The 22,840-nt window shown below is 46.5% G+C and overlaps 1 protein-coding gene across 2 annotated transcripts; it reads right to left on the reverse strand.

Moving 5' to 3' along the window:
* Positions 1–1,467: 1,467 nt before the first annotated feature.
* On the reverse strand, positions 1,468–20,947 carry rorb (RAR-related orphan receptor B). 2 transcript variants are annotated; one of them, XM_070963777.1, is made up of 10 exons: positions 20,627–20,947; positions 5,162–5,247; positions 4,924–5,065; positions 4,255–4,686; positions 3,653–3,774; positions 3,328–3,460; positions 3,122–3,229; positions 2,859–2,969; positions 2,503–2,615; positions 1,468–2,270 (listed from the first exon to the last, which is right to left on the reverse strand). In XM_070963777.1, exons 1-10 carry the CDS (start codon positions 20,631–20,633, stop codon positions 2,106–2,108), a joined length of 1,419 nt encoding a protein of 472 aa, XP_070819878.1. In that variant the 5' UTR covers positions 20,634–20,947; the 3' UTR covers positions 1,468–2,105. The 2 variants fall into 2 exon arrangements, with proteins under 2 accessions (XP_070819878.1, XP_070819877.1); XM_070963776.1 differs by lacking the exon at positions 20,627–20,947 and adding an exon at positions 5,825–6,025.
* Positions 20,948–22,840: the final 1,893 nt, after the last annotated feature.

Here is a 22,840-nt window from a genome sequence, read left to right on the forward strand (position 1 = left end):
GTGGAGACGCAGCGTGGAACACGTGGACGTGAGCAGATCACTGATGTTTGACAGTATGAGAGGATGAAAAGTGTTTATAATGTTAATGAACGTACAGCTCGTTTGGGTGTGTACACGCGTTTAGCTGAAGTTGGAGATTTGACCACTGTGCCATGAACATTTGCAAACAGATCTCCACTTTTAGTGCGTAAAGAACGCTCAATCAGAGTCCAAAAAATTTAAGTTGAGGTAAAAATCTTAAGTGCTGTCTTAGATCAAAAAGTTCCACTTGGCAAAAGTGTCATTGCTGATTAATTTTGTGCCATTATTGTGCAGTGGGTCACTCATTTTGGTCATATTGAACAGAAGAAATTTGGAAATTTTTCATAGCTCATGTTAATTATGCAGTGATAGTGTTAATGCAGTCTGCACAGTGGCCAAATGCTTGTCAACATCACATGATTGTAGAAAAAGCTACATAAAATGACAGTAAGTGCTAATATTTATGGAATGACTCAGAAAAAGCGAAAAAGTGATTGTCTCACAGCTTTCTGTGTGAAGGCTAACCTGCGTTTCTTCCCATCTTTCAGTCAGTGCTGTGTTGTGTCCTAACCCCAGATCATGCTGCGCCACGTTAGAAACACTGCAGTCTGCTGTGGAACGAGTAGCATGCATGGAGATGACGGGTCGACGAAATGAACGATCAGAGTCAAATAGTGCATTCTTGTTAAAACTGCTACCCTGTTCTGAACAGATGGAAAGGGGGGGAGTACGATCAGAGAGGCAGTGTGAAAGTTATTGCTCTTTAGAGAAAAGGGTCCTTCATATTCACAGCCTGGAGTGATTGACGTCCATACTGGATTGTGCAAATAGTGATGAGAGGGATGAGGGCATACAGCACTCATACAGGCTTTTGAAGTTTAGCTGAATTCAAGTTCGTCTTTTGTTGTTTTTTAGTGGAATTTCCATCCACTTCTTCAGTGTGGTTTCTATCCACGTCTGTTTGCCGAAATCTCATGTCAAGGCCCTAAAACGTGAGGAATAAGGGACGGGGTGAGGGGAATTCTGTCAGAGGTGGGGTTTATTGTGAGGTCCTAGTTTCCGATTGGTTGTTTCTGGTTGATTGTTCGAAAGCAGTCCAGCTTTTGTTGGACGTAATTATTGCAGCGAGAAAAAAATGATTGATAGGACGGCAAATCTGCCAGATTCTTTTACTTGCAAAATAGAATATTTCTGTATATATCTTCACCTTGAAAAGTAGTAGCCATTATTTTCTTTTTAAATCCTTCATATGCTCTCTTTACAATTCTATAAGTTCTCGTCAGAAGGTTGCAGTACCTTCTTTACATATGAACAAAATCCAGACAAGGCTTCTATATATCAACAAAACCCGAATCGACTCCCGGTTTTACCCAATACTCTTTTACAAGTCTCAACTTTACAAATTCTGTACACAAGAAACTATCAAATAAAATAAAAACACATAGACAAGGTATAGTCAGCCACGGTGGGCTGCTGTATATTTAAATTAGGACTAACTTATTTTAACAGAACAAGAAGTAATACTGGAATCCGCTCTGCACTAGAAGAATATCTACAATAGCTTCTCTAAATCCACAGTTCCCTCCCCCGTCCAGCTTCTTCAACCTCACAATGTCTTCACGTGAAAAAAAAAAAAAAAAAAATCTAACAAACAAAAAGTTTTTTTTTCCAAAGTTAAAACAAATTAACTTACCCATTTTTTTTTAAAGATTGACAGCTTAAAATTGTTCCTAGACGGTTTAAAGTCTGTACATTTCTGGTCAGTCAGTTCAGTTCAGGAGACGGGAGGAAGCCCCGCTTCAGTTGTGGCTCGGGGCGCGTTTCGTTTATATATACATTCTTCAGACTGTATCGGTGAACAGGATGGAATAAGTGCTGGACATTCCTAGTATTGTTGGCGGTAACTGTCTGGCAGATGACTCCTCACCCTCCGACCTGAAATGAGGCTGGGGGAGCACGGGAATATGTGATTGCCACATTGATGACATAGTCGACACAGCCGCGGTCATCTCGTCGGACGTGGCCGTCGTCTTATTTTCTGGTTCCTCCGCTGACGCCGTTTGTTGCATCGAGACCACGGGCAGTCACTTGGGCATGGCCATGGCAGAGTTGGGGTCAGGGTTGAAGAGTTCTTTGTAGAGCGGAGGGAAGAGGACGTTGACTGTTTCCGGGTGGAGCTGCTGGAAGGCCTGGAGCTCCTCAGTATGGAGCGTGCACAGGGCTGACAACGTTGGGATTCGGCTGATAAGCTGCCAGACAGGAGGGAGAGACAGTAAAGGACAAAGGAATTTAGACTGGCAAACTACAGACGGAGAAAAGATTAGAAGTGAGCTCTTTGTACGAGAGTCGAGCTTCTTGTGTTTCGTGCCTTGAGGCCTGAGGGGCTGTTTCTGCGTTTGCCTCGTCTCTCCCTTTAGCCTGAGGGCAGCGCCTCGGGTGCTACCTTGATATGACTTATTGTAGTACAAAGGCTTGGCTTACCTTAGCCAGCGCATCTTCATCCATGTGGTTCTTCTGCATTATGTGCTGCAGAGCAAAGTAGATTTTCTCCTGGAGCTTCTGAACTTTCCGAGGCTCCATCAGCCACGGCCGATCTGAGCAGAAAGGCGGAAAAAAGTGTTGAGTTGAAACGTGGTCGTTGGAGAGCTGTTCACAAAGTTGACACAGCGTAGAGGCGTCTGTACAAAACAGTGGAGCTACGTGGATTTACTTCCACTGTGATTCTGCAGCTTGATACTGACAAAAATGTGTGGCTGAAGCACCCTGATTGGGTGCTGGCACTGAGTTCACGTAGGTTGCTTCCTCTTAGCTAATAATTTTAGGGAATGTGCACTGACCTGTGGAAATTAGTACCGCTGCTGAGAACAGGGCGATCTCCTCCTCTGTCAGCTGCAGTGAACACAAACTCTTGGCAAAGTCAAACACCGCACTCACTAAGTCATCACAACCTTGGAGGGAAACAGAGAAGAGGACAGCGGGGGGCAGAAAAAAAGAGATTTTCGTTATGCTTATTGTGGGCATATAACACTGAACAGGGTTCCATTTTCCCCTTTTTCCTTCCCTTTTCCCCACATTCATATCAAGAAGAAACGCATCTCACCTAAAGCTTTGAACATCTGCATGCCTCCATACTTCCCCTCAAAGAGCACTGTGTTGTTGAGAGGGTTGAACGCCCTGCACATCCGCACCAAGACTACCTCCAAACAACCTGGAACAACCATGAAGATGATTTTGAGCTCCATCTTCTGACCCGTAACAAGACAAAGCGATATCCCTGACTCGGCGCTGGCGGTCCAGTCAACTCACCTGACTTGAGCAGGAGGATCTGGTCATTCTGGCACAGTTCCATGAACCCTGAGATGCGCTTGGCGAACTCCACCACGTACTGGATTGCATGGGTAATCTGGATGGCACACTGCTGCCACAGCACGTCGCGGGGCTACAACCAGACACACCCACTTTAGGCATATAAACTGTACTTATGTAGTTATAACCACGTCAGTAAATGAAACTTCCTGGCTAACATTGTTGTGTAACTTGCTCACAAATGGCCTTTAATTCCTTGAACACAGAGGTATGAGGGACAATAAAGCACTTTTATACCTTAGTATGGCAGAACAACAAGCCTCACCTTGCTCTGGTACATCTTGACCTCCTCGTAGGAGTGCGTCTGCCAGGCGAGCTGCTGCAGCTCCTCTGTTGTGTATTGACATGTCTCCAAGTGGGACTTGATGATATTCTGAGCAATACGGTCTGGAAGAGATGAGTGTGTGTTTATTCATTTGTTCCTTTCCGAACAGCACGAGAATGTACGAACAGGCTGCAGTGTACTAAACTAACATGGACATGTATTCTGCATGTTACGCTGCAGCTACTATGATGTTTATATGTCGAAATTTCAGAGGAAGAGGCATCAAGCGTTTTTTCCATTCCCACCATTTACTGCTTTATTTAACATTCTGCTGGATTTGTGTAAAATCCTTCATTTTAACTTCATCTTAACTTGCGCTAACAGCCTGGGCTGTGCATACAGTCATATGAGACCTTGTCAGCTCGTTGTGTAAGCCTGTCTGATCTCCTGTTCTGCTCTCAGATTAGCACTGACTCACGCTCTCTACCAGGACTACTTTGTGGGTAATTTTTCCATGTAGATAATTCATGTAGATTGTAAATAATGAACCGTTCTACTGTGTCGGTGTCGCAAAACAGAGCAAAATGTCACGCGGTCTTTACCCAGCTCTCCCATGCTGACGTTGTTGGGTCCCAGCTGACTGTCCTGGTAGCCTCCGTAGCTGAACAGGTTGGGTACTGGCGTCAGGTCATACACCGGCTCCTGCTTAATGTGCTTCATGCCCGACATGTCCAAACCTGACTGGTCTGGAGACGGCTGTGTGGAATCCATCCCATAGTATCCCCCTGGGACTCCGCCTCCGTTACCATGGCCACCCTTGGGCAGCTCAATAACGTGACCGTTGGCGTAGGTGCCCCCAATCTCATGGTTAAGGGTGGACAGTCCATTGGTTAAGCTGGACGAGTAAACCCGTGCCAGAGCCTCTGCTTCACCCGTCTGCTGCTGCCGCTGCTCCTGCAGGCGCGCCTGGTGCTTCTGGACTTCTGCGTACAGGCTGTCACGTTGCTTCTTGGACATGCGGCCAAACTTTACAGCTGGAGGCAAAACAGAAGAGAAAGATGAAATTAACGTTTAAAACAAAACTGTGCCACCACCTTTCAGCTTCTTCTGGTGACAATTCAGTAAGAAACAAACAATGAAAGCTTATTAACAGCATGTTAAAGTACAGTTTATAATGAGAGCTGCACATGTTTGTACACTCATGCACCACTCATGATAATTCAGTGATGATCGTTGCATATGCACATAGATACTGATTTACAGGCCCTCACCATCTCTGGACATTCCTAGGGCGAGACATTTCTGCAGGCGGCAGTGTTGGCAGCGGTTGCGGTTTGTTCTGTCGATGAGGCAGTTCCTCTGGCGGGGACAGGAGTAGGATGCATTGTTCTGCTGACTCCGTCTGAAGAAACCCTGGACACACGTCAACAAAGAGCGTGATTACAGACCTGAAGGTACGCGTAGAGCAGGGAATGGCTGTGATTGGTGAAACAGTGTCTTCAGTCTCACCTTACATCCCTCACACGTAATGACTCCGTAGTGGATACCTGAAGATTTGTCTCCGCAGATTTTGCATGGTATAACTTCAATTTGGGCTGTCACGAAAGAGAGAAGACAAAAAAACGTGCGTTATAAAGGACGTTTTGGACATTTGTTTCCAACCTGCTTCAGTCACCTCACAGACTTTTGTTCCTCAGCTGGTGGTCCAATTTGAGGTTCAAAAACAGGACAGAACCTGTTTGTCCGTAGGACTGACTGAATGTGTCTTCAGCTTCACAAGGGCGCGATGACATCTGGACTTTCTGTACGTCCTCGTAGGAGTTTTTTAACGACCGGGACGTGACGAGGACCGCATACGTGCACGCACGCGCGCTCATTCACACACACATAAATGACAGTGGAGCGTGTGAGTGTGTGCCGTCTTTGTGTTGCGTATAAAGGAGAAACCCCTGCAGGTTAGAAAGGTTGCTCATAATGAGAAAACAGGTTACATCACTGAAGGACCACTCTTCACCTCTCTCTCTCACACACACACACACACACACACACACACACACACACACACACACACTGAGAGAGACCTTTTTGGTAATGCTATAAGTATTTAGCTTTTTCTTAATCTGCACCTGCACTAACTGAACTAACTAACTTTTCTGTCAAAGTTCTACTCACTGTGTATTGGCAGCTCCATGTACAGTCACAACCAAAGGCACAGTAAGTGTTTCAGTCTAACACACAGCAGCACCTGTCGCCGGTGTCTCTGAACGTATTATCCATAATATATGGACAGAGAAAGCCGCGGCGCCTGTTAAGAGATATGAGGTGGATGTGGAGGTAGGCAGGTATGTCTGCTGAGATGGCACACCCTCTATAAAGAGATTAGACGGACTATCTAATCCTAAATTATTTCTCCACGACTTCCCTGAGCACTGGCTTAGCCACAGCTGAAATAGCCATTCACATGTAATCTCCTTGCATATTCCCACCTGTAGGAAGATTCTGCAGGTTTTCTGGACGTTCTGAGCAGAACTGAAAGTGCAGTTGTTCGGTTTTATGTTGCATGTTTGCATGAATTCTGCTCAACTGGTTCCCCTTCAGAACTATACAGAACTTGTACTGTGCAACTGGAAGTGGTGCTTCAGAGGTGTGCATGTGCACAGAAACACTATGTGTGCAAGTCTGAGCGTATGTGTATGCGTTGTGGTTTGACAGAGTGAATTGTGTGTGCATATACGTGCTGTTCAGGTATATGCTGTATATGTATGTGTGTAGACGAAATGTTTGTGGAGGAATGAGTGTGCAGTATATTTAATTGGATAATCCCATATGAGGATCAATGGAGGCAGTTCTGTCTGTCTAAGCGACTGAGCAGGAACAGTCAGTGCCGTCTATACACTCTCCTTCACCTCAGGGAGTCTGACCGCTTCACAATCCAAAATATCACCAATTCATACCTGAATACACACAGATACTCAGCTTCATGCCAGCGCTGTGTTCTCAAACCTGAACACCCCGCAGAGACACTGTTGGACACCACGGGTTTAGAGTGGGAATATGGAGATAAACGATGGAAGTTATAGAAACAAAGAAACTCATAGAGGCACTAAGTAACTTGCTCATGCAGTCATTCATTCATTCATCCACTTGCCCCTCAGCCCACTAATGGCCATTAGGATGCTTTAAAATGTCTACAGACGAATCGACCTCTTCCTCTTCATACACGTCTGTCGGCTCGGTTTGGATCGGTTTGACTCGCGTGTCGGCTCAGTGCAGCTGGCATCTGCACCTCCATTATGACAGTGTTTCTCCCTCTTTAGTGCTGTTACCTGCTGAAACCGATGAGCTATCTCTGACCCTACCCTCTGACGTCACCGTAACCTGCTCCGGGTGGTCGGACGCACTCAGGAGATGGTCCATTCAGGCACGACTAGGCTCAAGTTCAAGCTCGTAATCGAAAGCAAATGAAGGTCTGAATCAGCAAAACTCTATAAAAACTGACCTCCAGTCTGTCGTGACCCTGAACTATGAACCGTCCTTCGTGCTTGTTGCGTTACGTGTTGTTGCGGTTATCTTTATAGTTCTCATTCAAGGTGTAAATGGGCCTTCAGCCTCTTTATTTCTCTCTTGTGAAATGACAGTTTACATTTAGTACCTCGGACTCAACAATAGACCATTGTACGGTCTGTGAATGAATGACCTATAGACGCCACGGCAGGCTGTTTGTGTGCTTCAGGTGGCGTAGCTCACGCTGCTCGTTCTGGTGCAGCTCAAGACGTGACCCATTTCCACCAGTTCCCAGCCAACTGGTTTCAAACTGGGTCAGAGCAGAGCCCCGGACTGGGTCGACACACAGGCTCCACGTACACAGAGCTGTCAATGAACATGGCCTGTAACTCACTATTTATAGTGTGCAAAGCAGGTCAGTTATCAACAGACCACATGTGAGCAGTGAGCAGGAGACAGGGCAGCGGTGCATCAGCCGTGCTGCTCATCACCTTCCTTCTTTGCTTCTCACAATCCTCTTCCTCTCTCTCTGCACATACTTTAAGCCAAACTCTCTGATTAAATTGTTAATCACGAAACAAGTGAATCTCTGTGGGTTTAAACAAGCTGAATGCCTTCAGCCCACTGCTGCTGCTGCGATGTGGATATACATACTTATTATTTCTGTCGATTTTTGCATTTTTCCACCTTAGAGGACGGCGTGTTTACGGTTTCTCTCCAGTGATTACATTATATCTTCACTGTATTTCTTTTTGCCCCATGGGAGATTGTACTCCTCTTTGTATCACATAATTATGCCCAAAGGAGCATGGGCGTGTGGGCATGTGCATTGTTTCAGCGTGTGTTTCAGAGCGGGTTTGACTGAGCGTTTCACTTCTAAAGAAGACACAGCGAAAGATAAAGTACGCGCACACGTCTGCGTGTTGACAAAGTGTTTGTGAATACGTGTGCGTGTGGGTGGGTGTGCGCATTGTCGAGTGTGTGTTGTGCTCATCGCCGGCGGGGACTGTCAGGTAGGATATAGGGAGACGGTCATGACAGCATCGCTGTTGCCAGGGTGACCACCCACTCGCTGCACTCGTCTGGCTGTCACAGCGATGATGTGCTAAGCTGTCACACTCTTAAAGGAAGTGATGTCATCGGTGCATGCAGCCAACTCGGTGTATCATCACCGTTCGTCCTGTGGCCCTCTCTCAGCAGCGGGGGCTTTGTGAATTGTTTACCAAAGGACTCCCACTTCCACATCCATCAACAATACACGCCTGCTGCTGTGCTGCACTTGAGCGGCGACGGTGGATTACGGCAGATTTAAGACTTGTTATCTGTTGGGTGTTGAGAGGAGGCTGCGCTCTCATTGTTTTCAAAGTTAGGATGTATAATAATGCGTTTTGGGCGTTTGATTTCATGGATTTACATTACAGAAGCAAACTTGTAGCTTCAAAGCTGCAGTGGAAGTGAATTTCTAAAATAGAGCAGAGCCGCAGAGGAAGGAGTCTAATGCAGTTATTCCCTAACCTCGCTTGACAGGCGTCCATTTCCAAACTAAACCTGAGTGCGAGAAAGCCTCATTTTGGTGCTTTTGGAGATTATTTTGCTCTCAGCTGCATGTCTTTCTCCGGGGTGGGAGGGCCTTCTTTCCAGCCTGAGCTGACCCACTCCGAGCTGAGTGACTGACAGCGTCCTCAGCCAGCGGGAGCTCGAGCGTTATCCTGAGGTTATTATGTAAGAGCGGGACTGCAGCGCTGGCGATTCCTCAGCTAAGAGGAGGATCAGGCCTGCACAATCTCTTGAGAGAGAAAAAACAGAAGTAACTGCAGACGAATTTCCCAAAGAACAAGGCAAAGATATTGTTGTAGTGTGCGCCACAGTGAGAGCTGCCGCACGTGTGTGTGTGTAGCTGATTATGGCCATGAGGGCTGTGTTGCGCCGGCACGTGTGTTATGATAATTGATTTTTAATGAGGTGAGGATCTCCTGTGTATTTCCTGGGCTGGCCCTCTCTCTAAATAGAGTCCTAATTATCTACATTGCACTGCAGAAAAAAAAGCAGCAGCCTAGCACCAATATCTTAACAATACCTCATCTAAAACACACACGGAGCGCCGTTGAGGGTTACGCACACACACAGTGACGTGACCGTTTTAAAGGGCAGCTCCCCCCGTCTGTTCTCGCTCTGTAGCAGCACGCTGAGGCCACTAGGTGCTGCTCTACATGTTTATTTTCTATGTGTGTGCGTAGACAGACTGGACATGCATGTTTCATTCACCCAGCCTGCAGGGTGGCTTTGCAACAGAAACAGAGCAGCGCACACACACACACACACACACACACACACACACACACACACACACACACACACACAGTAAGGAAACACAGCCCTATCCGCTAGAGGTTGGTGCTGTGGCGTCTCAGCTCATGGAACGCTTGAAATCACTTTCTACCATAACTTTTGCCACTTAAGAAATGCAGACACAACTCCTACTGTACTCCCAGGGGTTGATTTGTTGGATGAATGTGGGTGGTATCTCCACTTCATTAAAAATATGCATAGCTTCTTGCCAGCTAACTAGATATCTTCTGGGAAAATGAAGGAGATCAGCACTTTACCCCCCTCCACTCCTTGTTAAATCTGAGCAGCCCCGGCGCTCGTCTCAGATGTCTGTATGCTGTGAATTGTGCTATCACTGTTCGCCATCCACTCCACTTCAGTCTGTTTGACTTTCTCATTTGAGCGCTCCTCCTCGCTGTAAGTGGCTGTGTGACTGGGAAATCATTTCAGTTTCTGTATTTCATGATCTATTTCCATCTCTCGGCGTAGCTCTGTCTTCCCTGTCTCGCAGAGCTTAGAGAGGAACAGGCTTTTTTTTTTTTTTTTCTCCCCCCTCCTGCAGATGATGAAAACACTGAGAAAACTTTTGGTGGCGTGATCGCTGAGTGGATTAACACACACAGCTGGGAATAGCGAATAGCAGTGCTGCTTGGGTTATCTCCCCTGTGTCTCCTGTCATGTTTTCACATCATACTGTCCCATTAAAATCAATGAAACACAGCCACTGCATATGCTTTCAAACGGACTTGTGCTCTGTGCTGTCGCACTTTTCTCTCTCTCCTGTCTGTTTTTCCCGTCAGAAAAATGGATTGATGAGTGGCGGATTATCTGCTCTCCCTAAAAAGAAGCGACTTTTCCTCACTTTGATCTGCTTTCTGTACTGTGTGTCCACTTCACTTCTCTTTGTGGCTGCAGTGAACAGTGTCAGCTGTGAATGCTGGTGTTTGGGAGCCCTGGTGGCCTTAAGTTCCCCGTCAGCGTCCAATCATCCCTCATCTCTCGCTCCCCTCGTTTACGCGTCACTAATTTTTCAGTGCTATGAAGAACGAGTCTCAGTCCTGAAGCCAAAACACAAACAGCCGTAACAGGACGAGTAAAATATGATTTAAAGCAGTAAATATCTGAAAAAGTACAAATCTGATTGTTTGAGTCCATCTTTTGGTTGACAGTTTTAATACTCAGTGCTGCAGACAAATTTTGGTTTGTTGGTTCAGTAATCAGTTAATAATCATTCTCTCTAATGTTAATAATGTTTATTGATGGTGCAGTTTGGCTGATAGCATCTGTTACCTGACCCGTCGCCGTCGTTCAGCGTGTTTTGAAGCACCAGCAGATTAACAGAAAATTAATTGGCGATTAATTTAAGCAGAACTGTCAATCATCTCCTGGTCCCAGCTTTTCTCTGACTGTAAACTGATTTTCTTTGACACTTTGGAGAGTCTTTGGGACAAACTGAAGATGGACTCTGGGAAAATGTGACGGCCATTTTTCTCTATGTCCTGACGTTTTAAAGAGCAGGCGTTTAATTAATTAACGGAGAAGATGCTTGGTAGATTAAACGACGTAAATAACCGTTAGCTGCAGCTCTGGACAGCAGCAGCGAGCTCCACGCTGGCTCTGAGTCAGACATCCAGCCTGATCCAACAGATAAACGTAACGCCGGCGTACCGACACGAGCCATTCGTGTTAATGTGAGATGTCGCTCTGTCTTTGTGAGTGTGCTCTGCTGTTCTGTGCGTTACAGTAATAACCATAATGCCATGCAGCAGGCCCATCTCCCCTCCCCCACCCCCATCCCCATCCCTTGCCGCCGAGCATGTCTTTGTCCACCCTGTAATATAGACAGTCACACTGTTGCTGCATGAGCATACATGCTACCACCCCCAACCTCCTCGATTCCCATCAGCCCATCGTCATCGACCCCCTCCCGCACTTTGCCAACACACACAAGCACAAACAGTCCGAAAAACTCTCGCCCTCCCCCCATGCTGTATGTCAGAGGGCATGAGCTTGTCCAGCTTGCCATGCGGCCCCGATGCACTCTGGGTAATTGCTCAGATAGCAGGTCTGGGATCAGCTGCGGTTTGCTCATAGAATATTGTGCTGCTGTGTGATTGGACGCCACGGAGAGGGAACAGAAGGGGGCCACTGGCTGTCATCCAGTGCATCGATTCACATGCACAGGCGCACACACACACACACACACACACACAAACACACACACACACACACTCGCACAGACACGTTCAGACAGACAGAGGCACATTCAGACATGCTCGAATGCATACATTACTGCAAACTGCCTTTGAAAAAGCAGACTTTACAGTATTAGTTCTGTGCTTGCCCCCTCTCCCCCCTGCGCACACACGCACACACACACACACACACACACACACACACACACACACACACACACACACACACACACACACACACACACAGAGTCTCCCACCCAGTGCAGCTTGTGTCCTCAGATGGATAAGAGGAGATGGAGGCGTGGGAAAAAATCCACAGGGTAAACCCAACCCCTGCCTGAATACATACGCGCACACACACACACACACACACACACGCAGTCTGCCCATCTGCCCTCTCGAATCTGCCTCTCATCATCACTGTAAACACACACACACACACACACACACACACAGGCGTACCCTCACACTGCAGCCCCCTGGGTGACCTGTAGGACCCTGACGGCCTTTGACCTTTCCTTAAGGACTGAGCGAGTGCATCAGAGTGGAAGTCGAGTGTGAGAGGTCTGCATCTGGTCATTACCGCCCTCAAATCAGCGCACGCACACACACACGCACACTTTAAGCTCTCTCTCCCATCTCTTATTTCCTCTGTCACACCTTCACCCTCACGTTAGCACACACCCCTGCGTGCACGCTGAGCTGTGTGAACATTCGCCGCTCGGTAAAGCTGACGGGAATCAAAGCAGAGGAGAAATGTTTACACACACGTACAGCGACTGAGATCCTGTTGTTTCATTCCTGAGGTGAGAAAATAACGTTTGCTGGCTTTGGTCATGTCCTCATCCTCCCATAACCTCACGCTCCTCCTCCTGTGGTCTTTCTCTTGAGCCTAATTGTAGATGACAGCGCGTGTGTGTGTGTGTGTGTGTGTGTGTGTGTGTGTGTGTGTTTGGTGTTTGAGGGGGAAGGGAGAGGAAAGGTGGCTGTCCCACTGTAGAGAGACAGAAGTGGAAAGAGAGGGACGTCCACGGAGGGCCAACAGAAAACTGCTTTCGTTCTTACATAAGAGAAATTTGCCCCCCAGTTTAGTTGGAGCCGCATCCCTCAGACAGCCGTCAGCGAGTGGCCGTCAACGAGCGGTCGCTCCGATAAAACATCGACACGAGTGTCAGAGCTTTCATGAAGAGAGCAGCTCTCAGTGTGAAACCACGAGAGAAGGATGAAGCTGTCTGTTTCAGAGTGATTATAAGAAGGCAGACACGCAGAGGAAACATATATACACTACAGTGAAGTACATTTACTCAAGCACACGTCTGAACTTGATCTCTGAGCAGAGATGATCAAACCTGACCATCAGTAAAAAGCAGCTAAGATTTGCCTGATCAGCATAAATCTAATATCCTAATCTGATCCTGTGACAAGTTCCTGTCTTTCAAAATAACTTTAAAAATAAAAATAAAAAAAATTTCTGGTTTTTCACAGAAATGAATTAAGGCCTACTGTGTATATATATTTAAATGACCCCCGTGTGACGTTCTGGTGACCCCTAGTGGGGGCCAGGGCCCCAGCTTGGGAACCAGTGGTTTACTCATTAATACATCAGTAGAATCTGAGAGGACCTTTCTGCTTTATGAGTACTTTTACTTCTAGCACGTTTTTTTAGAGGACGTCTCCTGAAACACCCAGCAGTACTTTAGTGTCCGTAGTACTTTTACTCCCCAGTTTTTCAAAATTAAATATTCAGCTAATACACCCAGCTTTTACTTGTAATGTAGTATTTTTACACTGTGGTATTACTACTACTACTACTACTGCTGCTTAGGTAAAGTTTCTTGCTTTACTTCGAGTGACACAGGCATGAACACATGAATGAGTTTTAAAAAGGTTTGAATGTACGAGTGTGTGAGCTTGCATATGTGTGTGTGCGTGTGTGCGTGCGTGTGTGTGTATGTGTGTGCGTGTGTGTGTGTGTGTGTGTGTGTGTGTGTCCTCTCTCAGGGATGGCCGCTAATAGCTCGCCTCAGGCAACAATTTAACTCAGCCTAACAAGGTTCTCCCCAAAGTGGCCCCAGGGGCATCTCTCACAGAGGCAGATTGATCACAAAGACTATCACACAGCTCGGCTCGGCTCGGCTCGGCTCGGCTCAGCTCGGCCTGCTCTTTACCTGCTCTCCCTCTCTCTCTCTCTCTCTCTCTCTCTCTCTCTCTCTCTCTCTCTCTCTCTCTCCTCCCTCCATCTCTCTCCCCCTCTCTCTCTCTGGTGGGATGATTTAATAGAATGCGTTATGAACATTAAATCTGAGGCGAAGGAGCAAAAGCAGCAGTCTTGCTTTCGTAATTGCGTACTCTTTGTGAATGACGGGAGACCCGACGGCCACTGCTCAGCACACACACACACACACACACACACACACACACACACACACACACACACACACACACACACACACACACACACACACACACACACACACACACACACACACACTCGGGTTAGGAGAGGTAACTCAGGATTTGGACCCAGAGAGAGAGACGGACAGAGAGAGAGGGATTCAATTCAATTCAATTCAATTCAATTTTATTTGTATAGCGCCAAATCACAACAGAAGTTGTCTCAGGACACTTTCCATATAGAGCTGGTACAGACCAAGTTCTTTTATCTACAAAGAAACCAACAATTCCCCCATGAGCAAGCACTTGGCGACAGTGGCGAGGAAAAACTTCCTTTTAACAGGCAGAAACCTCGAGCAGAACCAGACTCTGGGTGGGCGGCCATCTGCCTCGACCGGTTGGGTGAGAGAGGAAGAGCAAGAGAGAGAGAGTGAGACAGACAGACAGACAGACAGACAGACAGACAGACAGACAGACAGACAGACAGACAGACAGACAGACAGACAGACAGACAGACAGACAGACAGACAGACAGACAGACAGAAAAGCAGTCAGAGAGAGAGAGAGAGAGAGACAGAGACAGAGACAGAGAGACAGACATGCAGTCACAGTAACAGTGACAGTGGATGTAGAGAGAAAGAGAGAAAGAAAGAGACCTAATAAGAGTCTCTTCAATGAGATTACACGCACTAAAACAGGCTAATCTTTGTCATTAAGAAAAGATGCCGCGGTTGGCTAAGTCATATTATAGGCTTATTGTTTAGTACACCTGCCAGCACTGAACACCTTCACCGAGTGCAGACGTTTAGCAGCACGGTCTGAGATGTCGAACAGCTGATGTGGACATACAGAGTGTGTTCACTGCAGCCACCGTACGGTTCTTTAAAGTCGACCTTTGTAAAATGTCACCCTAAGAAAAACGGCCTGTTTTCAGCTTTGTGACAACCCACAGAGGAGCAGTTCATCTATATGTGTGTGTATGAAGCTGTTGGAATGTTATACTCATGCCAGCCTACATTATATGGACTAATCTGCTTTGAGCGTTAGCTAAAGTCTAATGGCTGGTGTGCAAGCGTGGACTTTGGACACTACTATTACGGCCCTGGCGTTATTCATTGCTAAAGGCAGCTGCAGTGTGCGGCCGTAATGTGAGCATAGTGTGTGTGTGTGTGTGTGTGTGTGTGTGTGTGTGTGTGTGTGTGTGTGTGTGTGTGTGTGTGTGTGTGTTAGCATGCATGCAAGCAAACACCATCCACTGTTTTAGCCACTCTGCTCTGTTCTCCCTTATTCCTGCACACAGATTATATAACTCTCAGTCAAACTCTTACTCGCTGGCTCTCTTCTTATCTCATTCATTCACTCATTCACTCATTCACTCTCTCCCTCCTCTTCTCTCCTCTCCTTTCCTTTCATCTCCTGCTTTTTCACACTCTGACATAAATTTAACTTTTATTCACTTCGTAGAATCTCAAGTAATTTACAGCATTTTCAACGTCAATGCAGAAAAGTCCACAAAAGGAAATTAAGCCAAAAGCACGTCCCTCTACGATATTTCTATTTTAGCAAGCCACAGTCTGATTTCCTGTCCATAATGCCTCTTGCTCTGAGTCTTGAAAGCAGAGTTTAGAAGTGCTCTCTGACTTTGGACAATCAAACATCGCACTCTGGATCTTTCTCCACAAAACGACTCTCATAACGCAGATTTCTTTGCAAAAGCCTCCCATCCAATGCTATCTCTGGTCTCTGTTCATGCATTAGTCGGTTTCTGCGTTTAACAAGCGCAGTCACCCTCTTCCCAGCTCTTACTTCAATGTAAATCGAAGGAAAATGTGAATATTGAATGTCATTGTGCCTCCATTGAGACATGCTGGCTTCATGGATGAGTAAAACTGACAAAACAGAAGGAGCTGTCAGAGGACTCTATGACTTGAAGGCAGATTTAGAGTTTAGGAGTGGTTCAGGCTGAAATCCCTCCTGGCTAAGATAAAGTGGAGACACAAGCCGGAGCGTGCCGCGTAGCCCACGCTTTGTGTGTATAAAGATTAAAAAAGAGAGAGAGAGAATCAACTGAGGAGAGAAACTGCTCGCCTAGACTCCCCCAGACAGCCGCGGAGGGATAAAACCAACATGGAGTGCACGCTGAGCACATGCTAAACAAACACGGCTATGATAGCGGCTCAGTGGGACCGCAGAGGTGCCATCCAGGCCACACACGCTCAGCATGCTGGGATGTTTTCAGCAGACGGCCTGGAAAAAGGTCAGGCGGCCGCGCTGGGCGAGGAGTAGACTGTGGGTGTCTGAAGACAGGTGCACAGACTGTGGGAAGGGAGTCCTGAGTGTAAGCTGCTGCGTGTGTGTGCGTGTGTGCGTGCGTGTGTGTGTGTGTTGCAACAGCACTCTGGCGGTACCTCAGTCAGTCAGTAGGGCTGTGTTGAGGGATTAACAGAGTGGCCTGCATGGGCTTGGGGTAATCTCTCCTCTCTTCTTACATAACACTGGGCCATTAGTCAGCACAAACACACAATAAACAACACAATCAACAACGACGGCTCGGCGGAGCACACGGACCCCGATCGCACCGCGAACCGCACACTCGCCCCGGCCAGGTGCCCACCATTGTGCGCAATAATTGATTTCATGGCAACAGTGGAAAAACAGTGATTTGGTGGCAGAACCTGTGCGTTCGCCTGCTGTTTGTGACCCACGACGCTGCTGCCGCTTTCCAAACCGCTTCCTCATCAGTCAGCGTGAAGCATGTCCGCTCATAGTTGTTCGCTGCTGGTGCTCAGAGCCAACTTTTGTAATGCAGGTGCTTCATACAGACTGCCTGTTAATGATTTCCATCATCTTTTGGTACAGACTGTTTCTCACTTTAATTCCCTCCATGTGGCATTCAGAAGCACTGCATATCTGATGAAAACATGAGAATGCAGTTGTAAGCTGCAGTAAGAGTTTATCAATGAACACCAATTATATCTTCTCATATTTCAGACTATTACAACTGTGTTTTACTATATTGTTATTTGTGCATCCAGCAGCCCACAAATTGAGTTCTAGTTGATGAGAAATACATTAATAGCCACTTAAATCTGCTCACAGCTACATTATAGCACGCTCAGTGTTTGCTTATTAGTGGGTTTAAGAGTACAGTAATCAATATCAAACACATTGATCAGTTTCGTACATATAACAAATAACAGGAGCAAACATTACACTAGAGGAACAGACTGGAAATAAATGAAACAATAAATATACAGAATCACAGCATTAAAGTAAAGATAAGCCATCCAAGTTACGCGCCGCAGATTTATCTAAACAGGCGGCTTCTGTTGGCTTCGGCTGAAAATTGATCCCGGGATGCTTTAGAATCGGACAGATCAATACCCGCACAAGCCTCCGAAGCAAAGCAGGATGGGACTAATTCTATTGGCATGAGGCCGTCATGCGTAGTGTTGCAGCTGTGTGTGTGTGTGTGTGTGTGTGTGTGTGTGTGTGTGTGTGTGTGTGCGTGTGTGTGTGTGTGTGTGCGTGTGTGTGTGTGTGTGTGTTTTCAGTGCTTTCTGCGTTTGTATGTGAGCTCATGCTCACTGTGTAAGGTAGCATAAATGAACTGGAATCTGAATAACCAGTCACGAGTTCTTACTGGTTCCCGTCTTCGTCTCTTTGTCTTTTGACACCGCTCACTGGTTTGCTGCTCTTTCACACTCCAAACCAGTTTCTGCCATCCTATCTTTTCCCGTGGAGAGCGAGCCGAGGAGATTGTGATTGACACATATCGCTAACAGAGGAGATCAAATGGCGCGGCGAGCCCCTCCTCCTCCGCGCTGCTCCCTCCATCGCTGAACTCTCTGACCTGTCTGACCTGAGCGCATCTACGAGGTGTAAAAGCTCTCATGCTGCAGCGACGCAAAGCGTCTGCGCACGCAGGCCGATAGACGGACACAGAAGAATCAGAGTGAAACAGGAAGCTGCTGCACACGCAGAGTATCCACAGACGCTTCATGTTTGTCTTCATCCAGGTGTGTCTCAGTGTTGATCACAGCTGAAAGTTTGGTGGGTGGATGCTGATGATTGGCTGATTTATTTCCTCTTTATCTAACATTTAAATGCAGTGATTGAAATTATAATCAAATCAAAATGAACAATGAAAACATTTTTTGTCTTATTATTTCTCATTTTGTTAATATTTTGAGCCATTTCTTGAAAATAAAACTCTGCCAGCAGAACTTTTGTGTGCAGCCTAATATAATATAATATAATATAATATAATATAATATAATATAATATAATATAATATAATATAATATAATATAATGGCAGTGTTACTGATGTCACTTCATTATGCAACTTCTTTGTTGATTTCAGAGGAGCACCATTCACAGCACACCATCATCACGTCGCCGTAGAAAATACAGAAATTATTATCCTGCTTACAACATCCTACACAGCACGAAGCCACACTGGAAAACACACACAAAGCTCCATTTTCTGAGCTGGAGAAAAGGCCTGATGATATTATTCTGTCTGTTATTTCTGCGGCCGGCACGGCCACGCGATGGGGTGACATCATCTTCGGTCAGGGCTTCAGGAGTTGGCTATTGTTAAATGATAATTACCACGGCTCATGAGGGGCCTCTATTTTTTATAACCTTGTGCTTGTGAGCACATTTCTGTGTAAGGGCAGCCGAGACTCCACACACACACACACACACACACACAGGTTGAGAGTGGGGGCCGCACGGCCCATACTGATTTAATTCTATCTGACAAAACCCTTTGGGGCGTGCAGAGGGAGAGAGGAAGATGGAGAGAGAGAGAGAGAGGGACATGGAGAAAGAGGGGTGAGAGAGACGCTTCAGGGGCCTCTTCTGCCAACCACGGCTATAAAGTGAAAGCAGGAGCTTTTGGTACACCCCCCAAAGCCTCCCATGCACGAGAGTGGTCGCGAGGCCCATTAAAATGTGGATAAAAAACAAGGTGCATGACAGAGGAGTTTGCCATGGGATGGGGGGGGGGGGGGGGGTGTTTGGCCTTCTCATGTTTTTTCCTGCCCGAGGTTTGATGGCCTGAAGCTGAGGCAGCGTTACATGACATTCAAAAGCATAACAGGAAATACACACAGATAGATAGATAGATAGATAGATAGATAGATAGATAGATAGATAGATAGATAGATAGATAGATAGATAGATAGATAGATAGATAGATAGATCCACAGTTTTAGCTCCATGTTTGAACATTTCGGCCCATTTTAAGTAAAAACTGGATTAAAATAAAGTTCCTTTAACCCATTAAATAAGCTGTTGTTGGTCCAAATGATGATTGTTAATCATAATAATTAATAATTGTGTTTATTGGAATCAGTTCAGTAACACCACCAGCCAGTCATTTATCATATTATTAATCTGCTCTCACTGCGGCCACAGCTCAGTGCGGAGTGTTTTACTTTGTGTCTGAGCTGCAGTTCATTGTTCTGCACATGACAGAGACAAACTTGGTGGTTTGGTTGTTGGTTTGGTGGTTCAGATATCTCTGGCAGTTTCTCCTCCAGCTGAATGTCGGAACATTCAGAAAAGCGGCTGTTTGTTTCACATGTCAGACAGCCGCACGAGCAGGTTCACAAATGATTGATTTAGAAATTCTGCTTCAGGATCATCCAGCTGAACGAGTGGCGCAACTTTGCGTCAGTGAACTGAACAACGTGAAGATCAGTAAATAAAAAAAGAAACACTAAGCTGATCAGGTGAAATATTAAAGCGCTCATGTTCGAAAAACTGCAGAAATAGAAGAGAAACGAAAAAAACGCATTTTCTTATTCAAAGGGAATTTAAACAATACGTGGAAAGGCTTAGTGAGAGTGGAAAGCTGTGTTAACCTGTGTGTGTGTGTGTATCTGTGTGTGCGCGCAGGGCAACATTGACGTTGGATTTCAACATGCGCGGCGCGGCGCGTGACGGAAATGGGTTAGTGGAGCGCGTGAAAAGTGTGGATGAAACGTTCAATGAAGTTTATCAGCAGAACGTAAATTGAGCAAAAGTCCTTTTTCCGCCCATCATCTGATCTGATCTGGGGCCAGCCGATGCGCCGCGGCCGCGTGCAGCGCGGCTCAGATGATTTAAGCTGGAGTCAAACATCATGCGCCACTTTTTAATTTCCAATCACACTCCACTGGCTTTGCGCATGAATTTGCAAAACCGGAGGCCTATGTCACACACACACACACACACACACACACACACACACACACACACACACACACACACACACACACACACACACACACACACTCAGACTTAAAACACACACACGGATCCAAATAAACTTTCGTGCATTACAGCGCGAGGTGCCGAGAGATCAACCGCACACCCTCCGCCCGGCTGTGCAAAAGTGACAGAAACAGCTTTGCAGCTAAAAGCTCCCAGAATAAACTTTGAAGGCCAAACGTGGGATAAAGCGTGCCGTGCCGTGCCGTGCCGTGCCGTGCGTGCGTGCGTGCAGCGGGATGAAGCTTGGGGAAAGTGCGGCGGTGTTTGGAGCCGTGGGGTGGTCTTACCTCGCATGGTGTTGGCGTTGCTGGAGCTGGTGCTGAGGCTCGCTTCCCAAAGCAGCAGTCATGAAGAAACAAACATAAACACTTAAAATGGGGGCTGGGGGCTGCGGGGGGGAATGATCCTCGGTTAAAAATAACAACAACAACGAAAAGAGTGTAGATGATCTGCGTCGACGTCCACTGGCTGCCCTGAGTGGAGGCGTCTCTGCGCTAAAAGCATCCCAGAGCGGGGCGCAGGGAGGCGGGCTGAGGTCGGTCGGTGCGTCGGTCGGTGCGCTCTGGTCCTGTGGTCGCTTTTCTCATGACATCTGCGCTCTCACCTCTGTGGGAGGGTTTCACTGTTTTCTGCGGGCTGAGGGAGGGAAGAGCGTATAGGAGAGGCTTTACCCGGCGGCCCCGATTGGACTGGAGCACTTTCCGCTCCTCCCACTCTCTCCTGCTCAGCCTCCAGCCCGGAGCCTGCACACACACACACACACACACACACACACACACACACACACACACATACACACACACTCAGTCTGAGCGCACTCCGCCGCTGCAGCAAACACACACAGGCAGCAAAGTTTTAATGTCACCTTCTACATTTTGTCAGCTCCGCGCAATTTAGGCTGTTTTCATGCATGCACGGAAAAAGTCCTTCTTTAATCCGGTGTCGTGTCTCAGAGGCTGCTGAAATCCATCTTTCTGCCCGGTGGGAAGAGATTATTCCTTCCTCTTGGTCCCATTCCATCTTTATTTGTTTGATATTTCTCACATAAACACGTGGCAGTGTGTTGAAAAAAGGCACAAAACGGATCATTTGACTCAACAACCAACCAGACTCATTTACAATGAGCAGAAGTCAAATAGTTTAAGAGTGAAGACGAGCTTTAAAAACTGTCCTATTCTTGATTCTATTAGATAAATTAGCTTTTTTTAGTGTGCAAAGCTTGACAGCTTGTGCTTCATATATTAGCATGATTTTAAAAAAATACTGCTGATTTATAAGAAAAATGATGAAAAGCCGCTGTTGAAAGAGCTAATCCATAAACTTTAGACTGATAGGATGACAGAAACATAATAACACTGGCTCAGGTTTAAAGTGATGAGAACCACATTCTCTAAAATAATAAAAAACAGATAAAAAAATTTGACTCCTCACACATTTTAATTTGTGTTGAACATAAATTAAAAAGAGATCTGCTTGTTTAATTAACGAAGCTTTATTGCATACAGATTCAACGTGCATGGATATTTCACCGTCACCGCAGCTGATGGCCTCATGCTGATGCTCAGCTTGTAAATAATATATATGTAAAACCACAATAAAAACATGACTTCTGTCCTGTAGATGTTACGATGTACAGAGAGGCTCGTAGATCTTATGTCACAGAAAGCACAGCAGCTCAGATGACCCGAGTCGTCTCAGGTGTCCTCGGGATGGCTTTCAGGGTGGGGTCCTCTCCTTCCTCTGAGAAACTCTGAAATACTGACCTGGAAAATGAAAGAGGAGGTTCATGTTCGACCTCTGCACTGTACAATGACTGACCCAGTGTGGCTGCGGGGCATCAAAATGCATGTGACGTAAACTACGAGCATGGGTGACGGCCTCTTTAAAGCTCCTTTTCAGTGAATTATAACTCAAAATCCTGCAGTCTTCCTGGTTTGGTGTTTTGCAGTTTGGCTCACAGTTAACTGGTCTAACACAAACACGCTTGTACAAACCCACTGCGATAACTTGCTTCACCTTCTGATGGGTAATTATAGTAGAAAATGATAAAACATGTGCACCAAAATATGAGATAACATTTGAAGTACTTGCTACACATCCTCTAAAGCGTGGTCTTTTTTAAGGTTAAACAGGGACATCCCAGCCTTCAGACTGTGTCTTCTCGTCTTATCTTTGCAGTACGCTAGCAGAATGATCACCAGAGAGGAAACCCCAGCAGGTCTTCTTCGACCCTGGACCGACCCCTGGTGACCTTTGGTGTCACGCTCAGTGAGATGTCAACAAAAAGGGATCATGTCACGAACGTGTAGAAGTGAGTTTGTGTCGTCTCGGTGCTGAAAAGAGCCTCCGCCGTCACACAGGCTTAGCGTCACGCCCGGCGTTCAGCGTCTGTCATTAGAGAGGTTTTCGGGGAGATAACGGCGCCGGAGCTTGTGTCCGTCTGTGCGAGGTAGAGGAGAAGCAGGTGTGGGTGAGAGGCACTTTCACCCCCGGTCTCTTTT

Source organism: Chaetodon trifascialis, chromosome 6, assembly GCF_039877785.1.
Source record: "Chaetodon trifascialis isolate fChaTrf1 chromosome 6, fChaTrf1.hap1, whole genome shotgun sequence".
Classification (NCBI taxonomy): Eukaryota; Metazoa; Chordata; class Actinopteri; order Chaetodontiformes; family Chaetodontidae; genus Chaetodon; species Chaetodon trifascialis.

Excerpts from the sequence above, each read along its gene's own strand:
- rorb (XM_070963776.1), bottom strand. Across the intron at positions 5,066-5,161 it reads TTACGTGTGAGGGATGTAAG|GGTTTCTTCAGACGGAGTCA; the intron begins GTGAGACTGAAG and ends ACGTGTGTCCAG. Across the intron at positions 4,687-4,923 it reads CCTAGGAATGTCCAGAGATG|CTGTAAAGTTTGGCCGCATG; the intron begins GTGAGGGCCTGT and ends TTTTGCCTCCAG.